Source organism: Taeniopygia guttata, chromosome 2 (genome assembly GCF_048771995.1).
Source record: "Taeniopygia guttata chromosome 2, bTaeGut7.mat, whole genome shotgun sequence".
In the NCBI taxonomy this organism is placed as follows: domain Eukaryota; kingdom Metazoa; phylum Chordata; class Aves; order Passeriformes; family Estrildidae; genus Taeniopygia; species Taeniopygia guttata.
Window position 1 is genome coordinate 90,783,365 of NC_133026.1, and position 25,356 is coordinate 90,808,720.

A 25,356-nucleotide genomic window follows, 5' to 3' on the forward strand; every position below is an offset into this window, starting at 1 on the left:
AAAATCTAGGGAAACACCTGAAAAATTAAAGATTAAAATAAAAGGAGGGAAATAGAGTAGAACTGTAGGAGTGGGGTAGAAAATGCAAAATAGAGTGGCATAGTACAAGGGAAAGAGTTCTCAGCTTCCCAATAATAACCAGCCTGAGCACATTGCTGCCTCAAAAATTGGTGAGATATTGAGGCAGCTTTATGCACTGAAGAAGGACAGAGGTGAACAGGGCAGCAGGGTGCTGGGGGGCAGTAAAGTGGCCACTGCACCACTGCCTGTGTTGCTTGCCCCAGAGCCTTGATGAAGTTACATGGGCAGGGAAAGGGCACAAGTCGTGATCAGGCTTCTCTTTCCCAGCTCTTAGGAGCAGCAGCATCAAGCCCAGTTTTACTGAGCTCTTGCTCTCCCCTTACTCTGTCCTCATTATTGTGACAGCAAGTTCAGTTTGGCCTAAACTGGCTTTTTTCCCCCCTAGCTTTAAGTGGGGTTAGATACTTGAATCACTTGATCAAGCTCCTGGACCAAAATTTAGACATGTGAGACTTTGACAGAGGGCAAGTATTGATCTGAGACTGGTGCCACATATTTAGTCCTGGATGGAAAGGAGCAAGAGAGTACTATGCTAAACAGCCCTTCTGTTCAGCTGAGAGCCTTCCAGACAAGAAAACCTTTCCACAGTTATGTTTGCATGGTAAGTGTGGCAAGAACCACCTGTGTAGGGTCTGCTGGATACACTCCCAAATCTGACATCATTGTAAATCCTGGGCCATGCATCTGATTGCTGAAGAGAGTAACACAGAAGAAATTCTGTGAAAATTTTAATTCAATACAAAGTTTAATAGATAATAAGCTATGTATGAACCTAAATGACATAACCAGCGCCACCTGGTTCTTTCCTGGTTTTGCACCAATTTTATTTCATCATAATACAGGGATTTTATATACTGAAGATACTTATTTGTATTATGCAACTTGCAAATACTGAAGGTGTCAGATTTAGGTAGGTGTTATTTGAAATTTTGGGCACAAAGCCCCTTATAGAGACAGATAAATAAGTTCGATTATTGGTTAAACTGACTACTTCTGATCAAGTAACAGAAGTGAAATACTTTGTATGAGAGAACTCCTGAGTCTTTTTTGAGGCTGATTCTAGATTTCATTAAACATATTTGATTTAAAACCAGAGACAATGGGCACAAAGGGAAAGACAGGAGATTCTCTCTGAACATCAGGAAACACATTTTCACTGTGAGGGTGACAGGTTGCCTAGGGAGATTTTGGAGTGCCATCCTTGGAAATATTAAAAAAACATTTGGACAAAGCTCTAAGCAATTGGCTCATGATGGCCCTGCTTGAACATGGTGAGTTGGACAAGATGACTTTTAGAAGTCACTTCCAGCCTCAACATTTTTGTATTTCTTTGATTCTGTGAACACTGTTCCAGTTTATTCTTAATATTTTTGATGTTTTCTTTACAAGTACAGGAGTTGGGAAGGGAGTTTTTGGGTAAGAAGGAAAGCTGAGACTAATAAGAACAGTTTTCTGATAAAATACCTGGCAAGAGCAGAATTCTACTGTCTGACGCACAAGGCCACAGGGGGGTGCAAACAATGCTTTGACAGTTTCATTAAATTATAGATCTCAGTTCTCCAAGACAAAACAAAACAGTGCTTTCACAATTAAGTGTATCTGTATTGTGTCCAGATCTCTGGCAAATGAAATCACTCTCACTGCTCTGGCAGCTTCTCTCTGTTCATTCATATTCCCTATTTCCCTTTGGTTGTACATCTTCATTTCTGAAGAAACTACTGGAGAAAAACTGGGGCAGGGGAGGGTAGAAATTGTATGTGCATCAGCAGGGGACTTAAAAATTGCTGGTAGTATTCAAGAGTTCACCAAAGATGACAATTTTAAACATTCTGTATAACTTCCTACTTTCACAGAAGAGCAGTTGGAGGTGAGGAAAAGTGAAGTTGATGGATAATTGCAATAAAGTTACATTTACTTGCCAAAGATGGAAGTTACCAAATGTGGCAGAGTATAGTGTGATCCCAAAGACACACAAAATCTGTCATTTTGTGGTGTGGCTTTCCCTCCGTCTGCAACAATTTGCACTGCAGAAGTAGCTTGCTCAAATTCTTTCTGAATTCTTTTGCTTTTAAAGCTGGCAGGAAAGTATCCAGGTTGTTCTCTTTTTTTTTTTTAATACATATATCAGAGAACAGAGTAGAAATGCAGACCCAGCTGGCATAGTGTGAATTTGCCAATCAAACATGACTGTATCACTCACTTTAAACTAGCTAGAGATGCTTCCAGACAGACAGAACTGCTCAGATGTGGCTTTTCTAGATAAAAAATGGCATGTAATTCATCCCAGGAGTCAAAAAGTAACAACAACAACAAAAAGCCAAAAAAAAACCCCCAAAAAACACCATAAGGTTTACTTACAATCTATCTGGACTTGTTAAAAGATTTCACACTAATCATGCCTGACAAATTTGGTGTCCTTCCACAAAGGAGTTACAGCATTGGTGGATAAGGGAACAGCAACTGTGACATAGTCTATCAGAACCTGTGCAAAGCATTTGACACTGTCCTGCACAACATCCTTGCCAGTGCATTGGAGAGACATATTTTGATGAATGGACCACTCAGTGGACAAGAAATTGGCTGGGTTGTCGCATTCAAAGGGTTGCAGGCAATAGCTCAATGTCCAGTTGGAGACCAGTGACGAGTGATGCTTTCAGAGGTTGGTGATGGGACTGGTGCTGTCTAAACATTTTTGTTGGAAACAAGGACAGTGGGATTGAGGGCACCCTCAGCAAGTCTGCCAGTGTCACCAAGCTGTGTGGTGCAATTGATGCACTGGGGGGAAGGAATGCCATCCAGAGGGACCTGGACAGGTTTGAGAGGTGGACCTGTCTGAAACTCATGAAGCTCAGTGAGGAAAAGCACCTGGACTGGGGCAAACCCAGCACAAATTCAGGGAGAAAATGCATTGAGAACAGCCCTGGGGAGAAGGATTTGGGAGTGTTGGGTGATGAGAAGCTCAACTTGCAATGTGCACTTGCAGTCCAGAAAGCCAAACATATTCTGGCCTGCATTAAAATTAGCATGGCCAGCAGATCAAGAGAGGTGATAATCCCTCTCTACTCCATTCCCATGAGAGCCCACCTGGAATACTGTAGCAAGCTCTGGGGCCTCCAAGATAAGAAGGAAGTGAACTTGTTGGAATAAGTACAGAAAAGAGACACAGAGATGATCAAAGGGTTGCAGCATGTATGATGACAGCCTGAGAGAGTCAGAGTTGTTCAGCCTGAAGAAGAGAAGACTCCATGAAGACCTTATAGCAGCTTCCAGCATCTGAAGGCGGGCTACAAGAAAGCTGGAGAGGGTCTTGTTACAAGGGTTTGTATGAATAGGACAAGGGGCAGAAACTTTAAACTGCAAGAGCATGTGGATGTCCCATCCCTGAAAGTGTTCAAGGCCAAGCTGGATGGGGCTTTGAGCCACCAGGTCTAGTGGAAGGTGTCCCTGCCCGTGGCAGGAGGGTTGGAACTAGATCATAGTTAACGTCCCTTCCATCCCAAACCATTCTATGAGCCCAGCATATAGTTTGCCTGACTAAGCAGAAAGACATGGGGAACTGAAACAAAGTTGTCAATTCAGCTGGGAACTCCCTATAGCAGACTACCTCCTGCCCTGGAAGAGGGATGTTTGAACTGGGAGAAGTACCGTTACTGGTAAAATTTGTTCTGAGACCTTTCGTTTGTATTTGTGTATTTTCATTGTTGTAGATGTGGAAGTGGACTCAAAGAACTGCTCAAGACTGTTAATAGAAAAGAGGTTCAGAATATACCGAAAATATGAGTACATAATTTTGAGGATTGGAATAAAAGAAATGGGATGAAATGCAACAATGGAAAAGATACGGTTATGCACTTGGACATTTATAAAAAGCATTATTATCATTATGGACTGCAAATTACAAATACAAGGAGTAGTCTCTATTTGTCACTCACGGCATGACCTGAAACATCAGTGAGGTTTGGTCATATTGTCTGCAAGCAGACAATTAGCAAAGGCAATTTTGGAAGAAATCGGGAGAGATTACCTCTATGGCAGAGACTGGCAATAGTTTGTGAAAAGCTGTTACAAACAGCAGCTATGCTGAAGAAAGCTGAATCCAAACTTTATCTAGTGCAGTAAAATCTGAGTTACAGAGGCTCTGTCTTACAGGAGGAGACTAATAAAATGTACTGATAGGTTAGACCAGCAAAGAGTGTCTGTAAGTACTGCCTGTAAATGTATTACAGATTTAAATGCAAGGGAAAGAGAAATTACTAACTGGAACACTGGATGTCACAAGAACAAATGGGTATGAACTGGTCTTGAAAGTGTTTGAGATGAGGGCTGTTCTGGTCCTGTCCTTCAGCAAGAGGTACAGGAAAACAGTATATTTAGTGTAAGATGGATCTAGATGTGTTTTAGGGAAGAAGGTATACAGAGCATTTGCTCCTACAACAGCAGAATGATACCTTCAAAGCATCTCTGCCAGGCCCATGCCTCAAAGATCCCAAAGGTTCATCTGCTTAGACAGCAGCATCCAAACCTAGAGAGTTTTGAACATCCTGACCCGTGTACCTCAGCAGCCCAGTCTCATCAGCACCAGTTCCATTCGAGGTAATGTGCCCAACCTTACTGGGGAGCAGAACTCTTCTCACATCTAGCATCACCAAGTAATTACAGAAGGGCATTTATTCAGCAGAGGCAGCCAGTGCTGAACCACCTATATCAACAGGAACTCGCTCTCTTAGTAATACAGGACTTAGTCTTCAATGCTGTATTTAAACAGACAACAATCTGACTTTATATGTCTGACACTGTGCCTCTCAAAGCTTACTCCTGGATTTATTGCCTTGCTCTTGACTGCTCTGGTTAACAAACTGCTCAAAGGTCTCCTCACACAACAGGTATACCTGAGTGTAAGCCAGATCTCCTCACAGAAGCTCTACATTTTACAGCCCATCAGCAGTGTGTAGCGGCAGAGGGATCAAGGAAAAAGGCAGTTTTTATTCCTGAAAAACAAATGGTTTGCACAGTGGATTAAAAAAACTCACATGAAACATCGTAACTGAGACAGGAAAAAATATCGTTGAATGTAAAGCATTGCCTTGTGTTTTCACTATGCGAAAACAGTCACTGTGCTGTCAATTTACACAAAGCTTTCAGCCACACAGTTACATGCTGAGCATCTGTACTCAAGATATATGCCTTCTACCTGTGCAGTGCTTCTGACCTCTGAAGTGTCTCCATGCAAGGGACTGGAAAACCCGTAGATGGAAAAAGCACTCGCTTACAAAACTCACTGCCTTCACCCTAAAATATATTAATTGACTTGGACTGGTGCAAACGCTCCGGCTATACATGCTGGGCTTCTGTTCAGTAAAAATTAAACACAACCCTTACAATTACTAGAAGAGATGATCTCTTTGCTTTCTTTCCCAACCACATTCATGCCGGCTTATCAGTGAATAATAAAAAATCACGCCGGCCAGTGACAAACCCTGTGGCAGCGGTCCTCGGCGCCCCTGGGGACCCTCTCTGCTCCACTCGCCCATCGGTGCTATCCCCGCACGCCTGCCGCCCGCGCCTGCGATGAGCCCGGCCCGCCCCGGGACCCCGCACCGCTCTCTGCGGGGGCGGCCCCGCCGTGAGGGCGGGCGCTGCCGCCGCCGCTCGCCCTGCCCGCCGAGCGAGGAGAAGCCCCTTACCTCCCCTCCGGTCCCGGGGGAGGGGGCTGCTATCACGTGTGCTTCCTCCCCCATCTCTCTCTCCCTCTCTCTCTCTCTCCCTCCTCCTCCTCCCCCTCCGCGGCGGCGGCGGCGGCAGCAGCAGTCTCTCGGCTCCGCTCCCTTTGTTGCAGGCGGAGCGGCGGCGCTGCCGGGCGCCGCGCACAAAGGAGCGCGGCCGGGCGCGGCGGCAGCGTTGTGCGGACGGGCGCGGACGGAGCGCGGCCCCGGCGGGGACAGCCCTGCCCGCGCCCCGGCGGCGGCGGCGGCGGCGGCGGCGGCGGCAGCGGGTCCGTGCGGCCGCTGCGGCGGGGATGCTGAAGGTGCGCTCCGGAGCGGCGGAGAAAGGAGGGTCCCGCCCGGGCGGCGCCGCGGGCTCCGGTTGATGCTGCGGGCCTGCCGCCGCCATCCCGCTGCCGCCGGCGCTACTCCTCGGCCGCCCCTCGCCATGCTGGGAGAGAGCCCGGCCGCCGCCCGGCCGCTCCTGCGGGCGGGACCCCCGCTGGCGCTCTGCTACACCTCGGCCCTCCTGGTGCTCGCCCTCTCCGCGCTGCCCACCGGCCGCGCCTCTCATCCCTTGTCCGGCTCCGAGTGCCAGGGCGGCGGCAAGGGGAAAGGCATCAACTGCTCAGGTAATGCTTCGCCGGCTCCCGCCCCGCGCCCACCCCTGCGGGCAGCCCACGCGTGCACGTGGAGGGAGGGCTGAGCGCGGCCCCCCTGCTCCGCCCGGCCCGGCCCGCCGTGGCGCTGCGGGCGGTGGAAAACAAAGGAGCGGCGCCCGCCCCGGCCCCGGGTGCGGCGAGCCGGCTCCCCGGCCGGCGGGGAGATGCCCCTCTCGGGGGCGCGGGGAGCCCCCTCTCCGAGGTCTCTCCGCTGAAGGGAAGGGCTTTGCCGCTGCCTCTCGGCTTTTGTTGCTCCCGCTGTCCCCCGCCGCGGTGCCGGCAGGTGCGCGCCAGCCGCCCCGGGGGCTGCCCGCATCCCGCCCCCTCCTCCGCCGTCCTCCCCTCCCGCTGCCCCGTGCCCGTCCTGCCGCTAGCAGAGGGAGCGAGCCGGGTGGCAGCCGTGAGCGCAGCCCCTGACGGCTCACACGGACTGTTTCTTGGGTCTCACTCTTGCTGTGAACAGCCCAGCCACGGGGTAGCCTCTCCGCCCGTCCGTCTGCCGGCTGTCGCAGAGATTCACTCTGGATGAGGTGCAGGCAGCAAAATAGCCCGCGATGTGCTCACAATAAGCTTTCTTAGTTTTTTCCCTGCTTTGATTGCATGACTTATACATAATATGCATAATTATGTGCTGGTGTTGTAAGGTTGCAATGTGGTTTGGTATGACAGCAGCACGTCTTCTTAGTTTTGAAGGATATGTTGGTTTTGGAGTAGAACAAAGTAAAGACATAGAATACAAAGTTTACAGGTTTTAAGAAAGATTTGTTTGCCTTCTAAAACTACTATTTAGAAAAAGGAATTTTTTTTTTTCTCTGAAAAATGACTGTGGATGCCTCCTCCTGCCTTTTAAAATGATAGGTTTATTGCACTGCACGAATCACCAGCGAGAGCTGTACAAAGTGCCTTCTCCAAGGTGATGAAGGTTTCTTGCCCTCTGCGCAGAGCCCCCCACTCCCATTGTCTTCAGCGGGTTTGGAAGGCAATTTGCACATTGGAAGGAACTCTCGGTACCTTCCAGGGTAAGGTCCCCAAACTGTATCAGAGTTTTCAAGAAATGAGTGAACAGAAGAGTGATCGCCCTGCCAATTACATTTTACAATACGGATAATGCTGCTAAAGCAGGCTATCAAATTCACAGAGCAGCAAACTGTGGCAAAATGGTCTTGCAATATAATAAATCTGCTACGCATTCTTGAAATGCTCCTCTTCATTTTACCCAGTTTAGATATACACTGTGTTACTGTGTGATACCACAATGCTACTGTTTTGCTGCTGCTGCCTGACTTTTCATTCTATTTGTATGAATATGATGGTTATTTTTAAAGAGAGGTTAATAGGTTAATGTGTCACCGGCGTTAGCGGCTTACCCATCAGAGACATATGGGTCATTAGACCATGGCATGAACATAAATCAGTGAGATTAAATATGGAAGGCTGCTGAAATGTATGAGGAAGTTTCTAAGATGATGTGGAACACAGGGATATCATTATTTAAAAAAACGTCACAGAAAGAGAGCTTTCCAGCCTGGAATTAGAAAACTGTATGCTATATTGAAGACATTCAGCATGATTCGGTTTTACCAAAAATAGGCACAAGCAATGTATGCACTATATACATACTTGTGGCAGGCACTCTTTTCAGGGTAACTCCAAAAATATGGAAGGAAAGTTTTGTTTCAAATGCAGTAGTCAGATTCTGCTATGTGTTAACTGTTTCATGCAAAATGGCAAGGTTCCAGTAACCAACTTTATTTTGAAAGACCTAACATCAACACACCATATCTGGGTCAGATTTTCCCCTCACTTACCTTTGTACAGCTTCATTAACTTTTACTGAAGGAGCTACTCCCTGAAAAGGATGAGTTTCCTGTATTTACACATGGGACCAGATGTTGGCATTAGCACCCTTCTCAGCAGACTGCTACGATGTACATTTCTGTTTCTACTGAAAGTTAAACTTGAGAACACTACTACTACTTCTTCAAATGACTGGGCTCTCTATTTTTTTTTCCATATTCAAAGAATCAAAATGCTTCTCCTTTCTTCTGCTGTTTTGCAAGTTTAATATGTGCATCAGTCTGACCTGCTGCCTTAACAGGTTTTTTGCGCTTCTTGAGATGGTTCCTGGGCTGGTAACATTTTATCATTGTTAGATTATACAGCTACCTTTATTTATTTGTTGTTTCTTTTCAGAAATGCTGAAGCCCTCTCCTTTATTGCTACAGAATATGCTGCTTAAGGAAGAGTTTGCTGTAACAAAAGAACATTACAAGGTGGAGGACACAGGCAGATAGCATGAACGTTGAGATTCTGCTTCTTTGGCACATACATTGCAGCTTGGCCTTTTGTTAAATTATGATATAATTGCATCATCCCTGGCCAACGGAAGAACGTTTGATAAAGTGATTAGAGCAGGAAACAGAGAATTAAGATGTATCTGGAGTTAATTGACAGTGTGGACTTGTGTATGTTTGTTCATCTGTCAGTCCATACTTTGCTAAGCTAATGAAATAAAATAATGAAATAAAATAACACTGGTTTACCCAGAATAACCCTGTTTTACCGCAATGGGGTAAAAACAAAATAGTTATTTCTTTCTGGAGAGAAGAGTCCTAGGCTGGTGTTTTGGAGATGTTATATTATTCCCAGCTCTACCCGTAGTCTTCTTCTGTAACATTCCCAATACTCCCTGGCTGTCCATGTGCTGATGGTGTGGTGCTGTGCTCGGGCTCTGGGGTAGCTGTGTCCTTAGTAAGGGGGCTGTGAACTGCAGGGGGTTACACACATCCCATGTGTGAAGGTAAGCACAATGTGTAGTTCCTTCCCGAGCTCCTAATCCGATGGTGCTCTCCAGCGACACAAACTGGGCGTGGGATCAGCAGCTTCCGTGTTAGCCTGGCTGAATCTCTGGTGTGGGATATGCTCTGGTCACCTGTGGGGCCACAGGGGTTGTAGTTGGATCAGAACTGACCAAACGCTGCAGATGTAGGTGGAAGCTACACAGACTCAACAAGAGATATTGCTCAGTGCACTGGTCTGGGTGTGTGCACCCGGGATTTTAGTAAACAGGGATATGCTTGTGTTGTAAGCCTTTCAATGTGCTGGTCCCTTGTGTGATAAAATAGACTTGCTAGGAATGATTCTGTGAATCTCACAGACTGTATGCTGCCTCTGCTTTTCTTAAGACCTCTATGAATGAAGTGAGTAAAAATACAGTTGTTTCAAGACAGCTTTTTCAGGATCGAATATCAAGATGAGATCCTGTTTAAATGCAAATTTGGTGCATTTGTTTCCATTACTTTCTTAGATGCCTTCATGTCTGTCCTCCAGATCCTGTAGCAGGAATCCCCCAGGCTTACTATTGATGGACACCTATTACAGTGCTGTTGTAGTTGTTTTTCCTTAGGACATGAGGTCTAAATCTACTCCTATCTGGTATGGCTACACTTGAGGTGAAGCCTTAAGATAATTAGTGAGTTGGCCAAAATTAGTTTTGTGTGCACTATTTCTCACTCTGAACTATTGTGTTGTCTGCAGCTTGGATCCAGGCTGTCCCTGCTGCAACAAGGGAGAGTGAACACAAGCATGTAGCTCCCTTGGCCCAACCCATGTGGCAGATGTGACCGTGGATTTTGGAGGATATAAACCTCAGGCGCTGCTGGTCTCTGGAGCTCAGCCGTAGTTTCTGCCTGGGCTCAGTGGGGGCTCTGTGAACCAGAATGAGATGTGGCCTCAAGACTGGCTTTCATCTGTGCTTATCAGCTAGAACAGACATACCCTTTGTGCTTTTTGCTCAAATTAAGTGGATGAGGGGTTTTGTTTGCTATATCATTCTAAGTTACACAGAGCAAAACCAATTTGTGCTAAAGATATGCAGCCATATTGGTGAGAACATTAAGAGCAAGGGATGTAAGAGATATACAGGTTCAGGTAAATTATCGTATTTTAAGAATTACATGTTGTTTTGTGTTTGCATAGTTACACTTGATCTGAAATGGTAGAGAGGACTAGAATAATTGGTTATTTTATCTAAGATACTATGAGTTATACTCCTGTAAATGAATTATAACAGTCACGCCAAATAAAATGTGATACATGTTTGTGCCAATCAAACTTCTGAAGTAAATGATCTAAACTCAATCAGGTTACATGCCACTTCAAGAAACTATCATAAGGCATGAATATAAATCAACTATAAGTAAAAAGTAAACACAATTATTAAAAAGAGATATTAAAACTCAGACAGTAGCATGCATATATTTGTTTCCCTTTAGTGTAATTGCCTAGACATGAAATGTCCTTGCAATACAGATTCTTATGCTGATTAAAGATCCAAAAGGTAATTAAAGTAGAATTTAAAGTGTCAGAATAGCAGAATATCATCTTGTAACAGGTGTCACTCCATCATTGTCACTAGTGGGAACTGGTAGTGTGATGGAGCAATTGAGGCTTGACTGAGGAGATTGGATTGAATCCAATTTCTTTATTGGTTTTCTGAAAAGAGAAAAAAAGAAGCTGTGTTTGTTGTGGAAAATACAGCAAAGGAAACATTCTTTCTGCACCAAGATCTCTTGGATAATTCCTATTAAGGCGAAAACAAGAATTCTAGTCATTTTCTTCCTGCTGATGTAAAGATAAATATTTTATATTTATGTCTTGTCAGTTTTCTTTTGGAGTTGACAGTAGACTGGATAAACAGGAGAGCTAATATTTACTTGGACTTGAGAAAAAAAAAGAAGCTGTGGCCAAGAACTTTGAGTAGAGAGGTACAAATGCAGAGAATCCAACCAATATTGACAGGAATCTGTACCCTTTTCATCTAAAGAGATCAATACATTCCACCATTGATCCATCAGCTGAAAGCACATGTGACTTTTCCAGCCTGGGGTCAGACTTTGGTGAGTGTTCACTAAGCAGACAGTGGCAATAGTTCCCTGCATAACAGTAGAAGGAAGGAAGAATTTGTGGAAGGAAGAATACTGAGCATCAGGAATGTTGAAAAAGGGTCTATTCTTCTGACTTGAGGCTCCTGCATATCCTCCTTGCTGAGTCCTCACAGGTGCTGAGGAACAAGAGTAGAGACAAGGGGCATGTTGGTATTACTGATGTGGAGCATTACTGACTCTAATGCTCAGTAGAACCGAAGACTGAGGACATTCTTTGCAGAAGCACTCTTTAAAAAAAAAAGTTATTTCCCAAAAATAGCTTTAAATAATAAGTAAATTATAATTAAATACTATGCTGGAAACTAAATAGTCCCTTCTAATTGCTGTAGTTTATTCCTAGATCATCTTTAAATTCTAACAATTTAGAAATATAGAGAAATAGAAGAAGAAAAAGCGAGAGTGTGGGGGAGTGGAGCTGTATTTTGTGGAACTCATAAGTGCGTAAGGAAGAGCTTTTTTCAGTAAATCAGTTGATAATACATTTTATTTTATGAAACCATTCCTTGGTCTTCTTTGTATGATATTTTTCTTTCACAAAAGGATAAGAAGTTACAGGCAAAATCTGATTAGGAGTAAGCTCAGCAGTCAAAACTGTGATCTGATAAAATAAAAGTTTCCTGGAGAACCTAAAATCTGTTTATTTGTATTGATGAACATCTACAGTGTATCTTTGGTTCTAATTTTGTTCAGAGATGGCTTCAGGAGGATGTGAAAGCAGAATTATTTAATCTTACATTATTAAGACTGTATCTAGTGGTGCCATTAGTTGAGCCATTAGGTATCTAGGATTTATGGGTCATATGTTTTACTACTTGTTTGTTTATTTTAAAGGAGAAAAATTTCCAGGTTTTTTTTTCTCTTCAAGATTATTGCCAGGGAACTTCTGTCAAGATGCCAGTGAAAGTCTTTTCTACAAGAGTACCTGAAAGACTTCAGTTCTCACTGACCCAGTTACATCCCCAGACCTGGCTGGCTGGGAGCTGGTAGACAGATCGAGCTCTACATGCATTTGCATATCTATTGATATGAATTTCTCTGTTTAAGAGAGCAATTTAATGTTACACTGATATCAGTGTTCAATTTCTTTTAAGTTGCTCTGAAATTGCCTCACTGGTCATAGTGTGGTTTGTGAGGAGGCAGTGTTTGACTAGCAAATTGTGATTTATTTTAGGATAATTTAAATTCTCATTACAGTAGACAATCTCTAAGAACTGAAAAGGCAGGACTTTTCTGATAATAGATTATGTGTTACAGAAACGGTGTTTAAAGGATCTGGTTTAGAATAAAACTAAACCCCTGTAATACCTCTCTTTTGATTTCATATTATAAAATTAAATTTAGTTGCAGTTACAGTCTTGAAACACCCACATTATATAACTATGTTCAAGCTGGCAGGATCCTCATGCATGGTTCAAAAAGAGTGTTAATTAAGACCAGCAGGAAAACATGTAAAAATTAAACGGAAGAAAATCTGGAACAAGATAAAACTGTCAGTAATTTTTTTTTAAGTGATCTGATTTGTCTTGGTAGGTACTGGGTCTTCTCCACCTTTTCCTATTAGGCTGAGACCTCGGTGTGCTCCTATGTATCTTAAATAGGTGCAAAACTCTCTGTACTTTTGTAAGATGCATAGACAGAGAGAATAGCTAAAGAAGAGAGAAGGTACAATGTCGACAAACAGACAAAAGGATGTTTAGGACATGAAATGGTTCTTCTCAGGTCTTGTCTGGAGGCCAAAACCTCCTGAAATCTGTCTCTGCCTGGCTGCAAAGCTGTAGAGAGCCTCATTCCAGTTGCCTGGCTCCCTGGCAGGCAACAGCCGTGTTCCTCAAGGAAAGGCCCTGGGGCATCTCCTGTGCCTAACATGAGTCTCATGGGATCCATGTGGAAGCAGATGGGCTGAATGGGGGCAGTCAGGCAAGCCAGAGAGTTGGAACTGTGCAAACTCTGGTTAATCTACCCTTGGTCGCCATAGTGTGTTTGAGGGTGACACAAAATGCATGTCTTTAGGGGCTCCAGTTGCTTCATTCCATATTCAGCTCTGACTGTTTCTTCTTCTCCTTCCAGCTTCAGGAGTCTGACACAGGTCAGTGTTCACCTGTGGCTGACAAAAAAATGCTGCTTTAGAAATTGTTTTAACCAGTCTCAGCTATTAATCACGAGAGCACTGCACGTGGTGAGGGAAGAAGGGACATAGCCCCCCATGAAAACGTGATGCCACATCTGCTTGTCTGTGGCTATAGAAAACCTCCTGCAAACATTTCAGCAGTGGGTGACAAAGTGTCCTGTTGCTTAAGCCTGAAGTATATGGAGGAGTTTGTTGTACCTCACAAGAGATTTACTTGCTTTCTTTCCTATTCACAGACACTTCACACATGACTACAAAGAATGAGTGTTTGGATAAACATCATTTGCAGAAGTGGCTCTATTTTCTCGGAAATTTTGAACTGAACAAGATTCTTAGTCAGGGCAACACAAAAGCTTGAGAGACAGGATGGTTAAAGGTGTTCGTGCATGTGCCAAAATTGTTCAGAATAGTCTAGGCATTCAAAATGAATGAGTGCTTTTGAAAATTCAAGTTTAAATTCTTAAGGATGACCATAAAACACATGAACAAGTTATAAAATCTTTTGCTCGTTGGTGTAGACAGCTAAAACAGAGCTTTCCATAGAAAATTTGATAAAAATTGTGGCTGGATAGCAGTTTGTTGCTTTAAACATTCAGGGAAGCATTGATCTAATGAAATGTTTACATTTTGCTAATTAGTATTGACTCTGATTGTGTGCTGCCTCTGCCTGATCCCTCTGGGAGAGACAGAGGTCAGTGTGTTGTGCCAAATGGGTTCTCCAGAGAAGCAAAGAGCAGCAAAAGATCCTTAGACTAAAGAAAGGGGTGCCCTGTCCCCTCACTGAGCGATATTGCCACGTGCAGTGGGCAGATGAATGATTATTTTCCTGAAGCACCACCTCTCTCCCAGAGCTTTTTCTTCATCCTTCTCCTCTCCCAGAATTTTGCTGAGACAATTCTGTGAGGCAGAGTTTTTTCTTGCTGTCTTGATTGGAAGTATAATTTTATGCAAGCATCATTTCAGGGCTGTAAAAGTGAAAATAAAACAAGCAGGCTCCTGTTGAGGTTATAGAATTGTTTTGTCATATAAAACATGGGGTTGGGAAGGCAATTTATTTTATTCTATTTCTTCTCTGTTTTAACTGCAAAGGATGTCCTTTTCTTCACTTCTGCAGGTATTTACACCTACAAAAGGATGTCGTTGTGAAAATAGTTAAATGTGTTTGAAATGTGCAAAACTGATTCTGTACTGTAAGAAATACAGTTTTTCATGTGGCTATAGTAGGGATGAAAAAAATTTTGGCTAGAAAACAGAAAGAACAGATACCTTTTTTTTTTTTTTTTTTTTTGTTTCCTGCTCTTTGTTAAAACGTGTGTCTGCAATATGGAACAGTTATCCAGGTGAGAGAACACAATCTCGACATTTGCAAGTGATATTCATGCTGCTGACTGCACAAACAAAGAGGATCACTGGAATCAGACTCTGAATTTGAGTGTTTTGGGTGATTTATCTACCAGATGGTAAATGCAGTCCAATGTAAAAAATTAGTCTGGGAGCAGGGAATCAATCATTCAGCACACTGATCAGCAAAGGGATTTGGGTGTTATAGCAGAAAAATTAATGAGCTGGCAATCCACTGCAGAGCAGCATTAAAACAAAAGATACTACACTATAATAAAAGAGTCTTCACCCAGAAGACAAAAGAGATGAGCATCCTGCTTTATTAGACACTTGATAAACATAATCTAAAGCAGTGTATTATATGCCAAGCCCCTTATATTATTCAAACATAATTACTCAAAAATTCAGTATCAAAATATGGAGATCAGAGTTAATTTGGAAAAGTGAAGCTTTTCACTGCTTTCACAGTTCTTTCCCAAATACACATGGTTTTTCTATCACAGGAGTTACTTACTAGTATTCTATTATGGTAATAGATATTTCTGTTCTATTTAAAGTCACCCTACTGTGCATTCAGAATTACTTAATGAAAGATTATAAGATACCAATACTAGCTTTATGTCATAATTACATCTTTCTTTAAAAGTCTTGAAAATGTGTCCCTAGCCTCTTTCAGTTACTCAGGCTACAAGAGATCAGAATAGTTTTACCACCAAAAACTCTTCATGACTTTTCTCTGATTTTCCTTGTGAAGCATTCAGTCACTATCTAGAAAAGCCTAAGAAAAGGTGGCTTCTGTGCGCATTCATTTTCCACTGTTAAGATGTTTCTGTTGGTTTTGTTTTGTTTTGTTTTTAATTGTAGGATTAGGTGGAGGATAGGCTGTTTGGGAAATGCCATGATGTACATGCAATTTCTATAGGGTGGGAGTGCAGCAGCAAGGTATGGCTGTGTTGGTGTGGGGCCACTTGACATGGAAAAACTGTCTTTTGGTCCCCTCTCCACCCTTAGGGATCAATGCATTTCTGTGACTGCAGGTAACTAAAAGAAATAGGTTGTAACTTGTCTCTTTTCTACTGTGGAAAGCAACCAGAATCTGCTGTTATGTGTCCTCCGTGAGTAAATGTTTTTATTTCTGAAAAGAGTCAATGAGATTGGAGACCTTTATGCCATATTGTCCTCTGATTTTGGTCTTTTCTTATTTGTTTTTTTTTTTTTTCCCTTGCAGGTGAGGATTGGTAGGTTGATAAACAGCTAACAAAGCACATAACAAAAATCTCATGTTAATCGTGCAAATCTAATATCCAAATTGTCTTTCATTTTCTTAGTATTTATTAGTATTTCTCCATTAATAACTTATTTAAAAATAAGATTACACACAGGGGAAGGGAGCTGATGGTCTGACTTCCTGAACAGTAGAGCAAAGCCCACTACCTAAGGATTTTTTCCAGAATTCTAACCACTGATTAAAATCAATGGGAGCTCCCAGATTATGATCCTTATGAAAATCAGATTTCTCTTTGATCAGAGAAAGGAGTGAGAACCTGTAAAGTTTAGTCTCATGCAGCTCTACAGATTGGAGGTGTAGAAACAATGATATTCCATTGGCTTGCAGCCAAAGCTGTACCAAAGTCATGGGCTCAGTTGCTGCCATTTCTCCAAGCTACATGGACATGTTTATATCCAGTTCAGCCTGGGTTTACTCATGAACTGTACCTCAGTCAGTGTTTGTGTACCCCAGGACTGAATTGTCCTTCTATTCCATTTCAGAGGTGTGGGTGTGAGACAAAAGGCAGAATTCAGTCATACCTGTAAGCTTGCTAGGTTTTTTTCCCCTCCTGCTATATTTATATGAAGATTTGTGCCCGGTAATTTTTTTTTTTCTGCCATTTTGGGTGTGCACAGCACTGTTAAAAACAGCTGACCGAGGCCGTGAAGCGATTGCGGCTGTGGCCCTACATTCAAATAGAAAACACAGATGAAATTCAGATTAGCAGCGACACAAGGTGTCCCAGTGCCGCAGCAGTGAGGTGGCGCAGAGCAGGGATGGTAAGGCGCCCGGTGCCCCTCCTCACCCCATGCCCCCGGCCCGGCTGGCCGTGCCAGGGGAGGACGAGGTTCTGCTCCTGGCGCACTCGGCCAGCTGTCCAACACCCGGCAAAGTCGGGATGTCCTTCGGCAGCATCTGGCCGAGGGCGGAATGACAGCAAACAGGCAAAGTTCCTCGGTTCTCCGCTGTCCAGCAGGTAGCGGCGGCTAATTGACGGCAATTAGGAAGCGTCCCTCGGGAGCTGTAAGGTGACACCAGGCGTGTTTTGGCAGTGCCCGCTGGCTGCGCTGCCCGGCCCCGGAGCCGCCGGGAGGACACTCGTGAGCGCTCTAATCCAGCGTTACATTTGCCGAGGGAATCCCCAGCAGGCAAGCGTGAATAATTTCCACCTGCTTCGAGCTGTGTGAGTGGCATGATGGGAACAGGGAGAGATGGATGAATATGTAGGAGAAGAGGTGGCCTTCTGTCTGTCCCTTAGGAAAGGCTTGTTTCTGACTCTGAAATGCTGGGCATCACGGGTCCGGTCAGGTCCAGCGGCATTGTCCAGCTTGCTGATGTGGTGGGCTACAGAGATGCTGCCAGCCCCGAGTAAGCTGGAATTTCACCAGTTCTCCACAAACCTGGCGGCTCTTCCAGCCCTGTGCCAGCCATCGTTGCCAGAGGTGATGAAACAGGACAGCTTTCCTTGCTCTATGTATGCCATGCTGTAGCCCAACTATAACCTCCCAGCCCCTGGAAATCCTTTCCAGGCTGGCAAAGGGGCTTAGCAGGAGCTCTGGGAATTGTGTTTCTCCTGGTGTTTCAGTATGGATAAACGAGCAGGCAGAGAGGAATTATTAGCTATAGATTTATCTGACAAGAATGCATATAGGAGAAAATTGTCATTTCAGTAAGCTGGGCAATGATTTGGTTTTTTGAAGCATAATAGAGTTGTTAAAGTTTGAAAGGAAGGGAGCTGGCTGCTCAGGTTCTTCCTGGCTTCTGTAACTTACTGAAATTACCAGAACTCATTAAGAAACCTAAATGATCAACCAGGGGCTTGTTTGTTTGTTTTCTCCCTGTGACTTCTATGTGGCTGGTTATTTTGTTTCTTTTCCAGTGGTTTTCTGACTGTTTAATTACAGTTTTCAAAACTATACCTAAATAGCATAGTGTATGGGTGTTCAGAGGAGAGAGTTTCTGCAAACCTAATTATGCTCCAGGATCATTCATACTGCTAATGTTTCAGGGATATTACCCAGGAGTTAATTTATTTCCTTTTTCTGTATACAAAATAGGAGTCTAATATTATTTTACAACAGCTTGTGTATTGTAAGAATGCACCACAATGATATTTTAATTTATAGATTTGCTAAAGGATTTTTAATGAGAGTGAAGTGCAAGAGAAAACTGAGGTTTTCAGCTTAATTTGGAAACTATGAGATCTAACATTTTAATCTCTTACATGGAGAATATCCTCTTGTTGGAATTAACTTCTATTTAGTATTCTAAAAGTGAAAAGGTACTTAGTTCTTTGAAATCAGTAACCACTTAAGATGTTTTTGTAAATTCTTGATTTTGATATAGACTGGCAGGCTCTGTGGTGCATTTCCCTCTAAGTAAGTTTTGAAGGGTATTCCTGTTGTTTTCTTTTTGAAAATGTCTGTAGCTTTAGAAGGTGCAGTGTTGGCTCTGAATTCTTTCAGACCACAAATAACTGCAGCAGCCTTTAATTTTTTTTTGTTGGATAACTCACGTTTAGGCAAGCGGGCGTTTCATTTCCTATATGTAGTAAAGTTCTGCAACTTGCAAATAGCTATTTCTTTCTGTTCCTGTAAATAGAAGATTCCCACAAAAGAGCTGTCATAGATGCTGACTGTCATGCTGACAGTGTGTCATCCCTGTGCTAGGGGAGATCTGCTGTGGCATCTGGCCTCCTTGGTCGCTGTTTCTGCACTCAGGCCTACGTCCTATTTCTTTTTGATTGATCCCACCATACATGTATTTTCTTGACTCTATCTTAGCAATGGAATTAAAAACCAGGTTAGAAATTTATTAAAGAGAACAAATATTAGGAATGTTATTGTAAACATTTTTACAATAATTTTGCTCTTTAAATTTCTGTATTCAGAAATTTCCCACCTCAGAAATATAATCAGTAACTTTTTTGTATATAGTTTGAAGCATCTCTAAAACTTATACATGGGCCAGATTAATCTGAAAACGACTTTACCCCCTTTTTATTTTTTTTGGTGATAGTTAGTGTGAAAACTTGGATTTTAGGGAAACAGGGGATATGGATACTTAGATTTTTTAAATAGAACTTGATACATTCATTGAACAGCTTCCACTGCTGTGAATTATTGCATTCCTGCTTGAATTGCTTTGAGGGGAAAAAAGCCTCCAGACGATGAGAAATACCCAATTAGTGAACATGTCTGGAAAGTCTGATTTGAGAAACTTGTCTAAAATTGCACAAGAACATAAAAATTACATTTGCTCAAATAACATTAATTCAGGAATCTTCCTGTTTCCAATCACTTGATTTGTGCTTTTAATATAGCTTTTCTTAACACAAGTTTCTTCAGGGAAAAAAAAACAAGATCAAACCTCCCCACTAACAACTAAGGAAAAATGCAGACATTTCTAAGGATGGACTAATTTTTAAGTGGCTGTGAGGAAAGCTAAGACTATTATATCCTGGCAGAGATCTCTCACTTGAATTAATGGCATAATGGGTACCACTGAAAGTAGTTCTTTATCAACCAGTCACCTGAAAATCAGACATGGAATTTTTTCCACATATTTACTAGAAGGAAAAGATCTAGCAACCCTGGGCTATCTCTCTAGGCCTGGGAGCCCGTGTTTTCCAGTGTCTGTCTTTTATCTATCCTTGCCTCTTCCACTCTGTGATCCCTCTCGTCTGGCTTTCCTGTGGTCTTCTTTCCACCAATGCTGTACCTGCCAGGTCTCTTTCCTGCACAGCCAGTTCTCAGCTTTGTACTTGGACTGTTTTCTGCTCTTGGGCAAGGACACCACTGAGACCATTTGAATGTGACAAGTAGGACAGATATACAAGTTTGCCAGAACTGATTTTGAAAATGCTGAAGCCAGAGCTCACCTGGGACATCATTAAAAAGAGTGCATGAAAGGTGGAACCTGTGACCAGTTTTCCTGATGGCACTATAAGAGATAGACTTCTTAGAGCAGCTTAAAACTTAGGTGGGTTGGATGTATGTTCATATAGCAGAATAAAATGGTGTGAGCCTGGGAACTCACACCTCCTTCACTGCACCTCATATCTCAGCTCCTGAATGCAAACATGCTCAAACACAAGAACACAATAGCTACAATTTAGCTACTTAAAAAACCCCAAACAACCAAACAAAACACTGTGAGTGCCCCAGCTTTTTTCTTAAAAATGACACAGCTGGAAATTTTATATGAAAACAATGAGCCTGCACACTATGAACAATTTAAAACTTGATATTATGATGGAAATTGTTATACACCATTAACTAAAAATACAGTTTCCAGCTCTGTGTATTATTGCAGCTTTCGCATTAGAAAGTTGTATTAAAATCAAAGAACTCCACATTTGCTTGAACTATTTGGAAGTTAGAAAATCCCAAAATTTTGAACTGTAAAACTAATTTTCTCCAATAAGTCAAATATCCTCATTTTCATGGGCATGTTTCTGAGACTCTTTCACGACTTACCCTAAAGAAGCTCTGTACAGATTTTTTTTTTTCCCATGGTCAGTAAGGCTGTCTTATTTCATGCTATGAAAGAGAAAATAATAGAAGTGAAACAAGTATTTATTCTATGTATCTTAGAAGCATCAGCTGAATAATATCATTAGATGACACTGAAAAAGTCTCTGTTTTTGCAAAGCAGGAAGAGAAAGTTGTTGTTTAGTTTTGGAGAGTGGGTTCATCTTGGTTATTAAATGTGACAGAAATCCCACTTCAAAAAAAGCTTTTATGATAGAGGGTGTTGAAAATTGACCTTGCCAAGGGTTTCACCTACTTCAGCCTTCAATGCACCCTGCTCTCAACTGGCTTTTTAGCACTAGCTAAAAAGTGAAGAACCGTAGTGCAGCAAATAGTGGATATTTTTTTATTAGTGTTATTTCTTGGTTCTTAGTTTCACCATCCAAGGAGCTGTTTGAGAAAAAACTGGACATGGCACTTAGTACCAAGCTGATTGACAAGCTAGAGATTGGACAAAGACTGGACTTGATGACCTTGGAGGCCTTTTCCAGCCTAAATGATTCTGTGATTTTGTGATTCTGTGACAAGTACCAGAAGTAACGAGACCATAAAGTGGAGAGCGGGAAGGGATTGCAAGGGGATTGGAATCCTTGTCCCTGTTGGCACCAGCAAGCTGCCTGCAAACTGTACCCTTGCTCCACCTGGAGAAGGTCCTGGAGCAGGAATGCCAATGCTTCACTGCCCAGCTGGTGGGGCAGCATGAACTCCAGAGGTCAAGCAAAGAGGAGGATAAAACCTTTAGGAAAAAGTTTATACTTCTTTGCTTGACTAGAGGCGCATACATCCATTTTACATATGGGTTAACTTTTGAGTGGGTTCTTGGTATTTCTCCACAAACTCATACCCCTTAGTGAAATTTGAATGTGTCCCTAGCTTGGACAGACCTCATTGCAACCATAAATATGCCTTATGCCACAGATTTTCATCACTACATTGAAATAATGAATTTCAGTATTTCTCTTTATGCAAAATGGGCAGAAATCTTGTGGAATAAAGAAATCTGTCAGAAAGAAAGAGTTTGTTCACTTTTTTGGAGCCTTTCATAGCCAGCATAGAAGCCCTGCTTATGATTCATCTTCTTGTTTAATTTGCCTTGTTCTTCATGTTACACTTCACTAAATATATTTACTTTATGCCTGCCATTACACATGACAGAATCTATCTGCACAAAAGGAATTTTAACTGTGAGAAAGATTTTATAGACACAGAGTGAAACAGCAAAAGATGAGGCAGGAATATAATGCAAGACGTTAAGCACTGTTGTTCCCAAAATTGAGGAGCAATTCAACTTTTTATTCCACTAAAAATGTGAAATCTGTAAAGTAATATGTCAGTATAATGGGAAGCATCTCTTAATGGGCTTGTGCAGTTATTGCAAGTTAAAAGCAGTTGCATGTTCAGTTAACAAAATATGGGGAATGCATTTTTATTAAATGGCACTGATAATGCAGTCACAAGAACAACAATATACATAATCCTCAAAGAGCTATTAAAGATGTTGTATTTTCTAGGAGGAGCAAGAAAACAAGACACTGCTATAGGGAAAAGAAACCCAACTGGATTAATCCAAGAAAGCATGGCAGCAAAAAAGGAAGAGCAACTGAGTTCACTTTGAATGGCAAAAACAAAACAACCCCAAACAAACCAAAACATAAACCTTTTATCTCAGAGGAATCCTTTTTTTCTAAGTTCAAATCTCTGAAAACACACTTGGTGGTAAATTTTAATCATCTAATCAAACAAGTAATAGAAACATAAATGATTTTTAACCTGCTGAAACTCATTGTCTCTTGGGGTCTGCTTCATCACCTGAGCTTACAAGATCTGCATCTGCCAGCTTATGAGCACAAACCCCAAAATAAAAAAAAGCTGTGTTTCTAAAAGAGCTGTGTGAACCCTCTCCACTTTAGAAAGAGAGAAGATTCAAAACACGGCAAAAAATATACAGGGGTTTTTATTTCTCTCTTTGTGTTTATGGAAGCATCCTTTCCAGGCACTGGACAATAGGGAAACAGAGGACACGGTGGCTGTTCATCCATCTACTTCTGCCCTTCCTTGCAACCTGATGTATCCTGTGTGTTTTCCCACAGTAACTTCTGTCTCAGCACAGGCCACGGATGAGGGTATCCAAGGGTTTGTGTCCCTGCTGTTCTTGGCCACCTATGGCATGTCAAGCCATGGAGTCTGGCAGTCCAGTCAGTTTGCAACCAATGGGTCCATCTCATTTGTATTTTCTTGTCTTAAAAGGGGAGATAATATCACAAGTCTAATTACAGGGCACCTCTACTGCTATCCCTTCAAACTCTTCTTTCGTGGAAGAGAGTGAGGAATTCAAGCATGATTTTGCCTTGAAAAATCCATGCTGGCTGTTCTTGTTAGTCATCCTCTCCTGTCTTTTGTGATGGATTAGAAGAAGATGTTCATCATCTGGGCCTGAGGTGACGCTGACCCACTAATTATTCCCTGGATGCCCTTCACTGTATTGCTTGCCTTTTCATAAAGATGGGAATAATGTTAGCTTTTTCCTTGTCATCAGGGAGCTTGCCCTGTGACCTTCATTTCTCACAGTTGATTGACAACAGCTTCACGATCACATCAGTCAGCTCTGTCAGATCCTTGGTGAAACCTGGCCTGGTGGATCTCAACATACCTGTTTTCCTCTAAGTAGTCTGTAACTTGCTGCTGCTTTGCTGTTGTCTGGCCCTGTGTGTTCTGAATGGGGTTGATACTTGCTGGGACTTGGGAAAAGGTTTTGTCTATGAAGACTTGTAAGAAAGGACATGGAGTGGTTCAGCCTCTTCTTTGATGCCTGTTACTTGTCTCTTCCCCATTCATCAGCAGACTCACATCTCCCCTGACCTTCCTCTTGCAAATAGCATTCTGGTAGAATAGTTTCTTTTTAACCTTAATGTCCCTTGCTAGCTCCAGCTGGGCTTTTGCCTTCCTGTTTTTGTGCCAGAGTGCCCAGGCAATGCTTTTGTTCTCCTCCTGTCCTGCCTATCTTTATTTACACTTGTGTGCTCCCTTTTTGTATTTTCAATTCATTAAGACTCTTTTCAGCCAAGCAGGCACACTGCCAAAAAGGTGAAGTCAAGACAGGGAGCAGTCAGAGCCACATAAAGGTGCACTTGTGAGAAATGCAGCGGGTGAACAACTTCTCTAAAGGCAATAGATTTAGGCCGATGAGGGCAAGGACTTTAAAATAAGACATAGTTTTGTCTGTCTTTGTCCAAGAAGAGAACAATTATTGAAAGGAGATGAGGCTGGGTGAAATGTCAGAGTGTTTGTCCTGCTTTTCAGTGAATTTTTCATTTCACTAAACTTCATATTACTGCAGCCACATTGCTACCAAGCCAGCTGTGCACAATTCACTGTGTGGAGTCAAAAGTGGACAGGGCAGCAGGAAAGTAATGAAAGCAGAGAGCTTTCCTAGGAAATGGAACAGTTGTGTGTGTCGATGTAGGAAGTGTCTGCTGAAGGCCAGTGTGTAAGGCAAGGTGGAGAGGGCAATTGGCCAGGTGTCAGAGAAAGTGTGGCAGAACGACAGGTGAGAAAAGCTGTTCCTCAGAGAAAAGGAATTTGAAAATTAAAATATCAGAAGGAAGAGTTCAATATTAAGTCTGAATCAAGGGACTGAGACAGTATGAAACAAGTGAAAAAGGAGTGGTCTTCAGTCAGAAGTTAGCAAAGACTACAATTGCTTATTCAAGGTAAATGCTGAAGAAAGAGGAAGAAGCAAATGTAAGGACAGGAAGAATAGGAATAAATCTTGCTGGCCTCAAATAAAGAAGAAAACATGGGGTGAAAACAGGAACTTGTTCTGGCCGTTAGGGAGCAAACTGCATTGTTGGGAGACAGGAGGCAGTGGGTGACTGTGAGGAAGAAGGCAACGAGGAGGGACAGCCCCGGACCTGGGCAGGAGAGGTCATGGGCAGCACCCATGGTGTTGGACAAGAAACTGGAAAAAGGGTGTTATGACAGGAAGAAGAGAGTGGATGGAAGAGACAAAGAAGGGATGGCATTGCATCTAGCTGAGGAGTTGGCTAAGTGAGAGGATTAAGGAAGAGAAACATGTAGAAGATTCCTGAAAAAAGCATCCTGCATCAGGAAGCAGGAGAGGGGAAGTAAATTAATCAAAAATATAATTTCGTTCTTCTTTTTTTCTTTCTTGAAAATAGAGAACCAAATGTTCTCCCTGCTAGTGGATATTTACCCAAATTCTTTTATCAGTTATTGTAGTTTCCCCCTAGAAAAAATTTTTTCTCTGTTTAACAGACCATGAGCCAAAATGACAGATTAAGCCTCTAATACTGAAAATATGCACGTGCTTAATTCTCCAGTTATATACTTATGTTCTTAACTGTTTTGTTAGATTAGAGCTGAAGTGCTCAACTGCTTTAAATATTGAAAATGAAGATACTTTCAAAAGGATTTAATACTGTTTCAGACTTAACAGATATGAATATTAGATCAAGAATACTTAAAAAACTCACGCTGAAAGACTAACATAATTTTTAATTTGCTGTGATATCTTCATTCCATATATTTATTATTAATGAGATTTTTCAAAGCTGAAATTACGTATCTAGTGGTTATTGGTACTTTTAAAAATCTCCTAATTAATTTCAGAAAAATTAAATTAAATCATAGACGGTGCTGGACTTAACATACAGTGACTGGATCAAGTCTAAATT

At 42.3% G+C, this 25,356-nt stretch overlaps 1 protein-coding gene and 1 long non-coding RNA gene across 3 annotated transcripts in view; one reads left to right on the plus strand and one right to left on the minus strand.

Annotated features, from left to right (window-relative positions):
• Positions 1–2,175: 2,175 nt before the first annotated feature.
• Positions 2,176–5,901, minus strand: LOC140682381 (uncharacterized). The gene is made up of 2 exons (XR_012054039.1): positions 5,766–5,901; positions 2,176–5,069 (listed from the first exon to the last, which is right to left on the minus strand). It is a non-coding gene; the product is annotated as an uncharacterized lncRNA (long non-coding RNA).
• TMEFF1 (transmembrane protein with EGF like and two follistatin like domains 1) overlaps positions 5,063–25,356 on the plus strand; it is a 114,532-nt gene continuing 94,238 nt past the window's right edge. For both annotated transcript variants that reach the window (XM_030265830.4, XM_072924436.1), the window contains exon 1: positions 5,063–6,415. In XM_030265830.4, the coding sequence (XP_030121690.4) occupies positions 5,650–6,415 (766 nt within the window). In that variant the 5' untranslated portion in view covers positions 5,063–5,649. The remainder of the gene's footprint in view (positions 6,416–25,356) is intronic.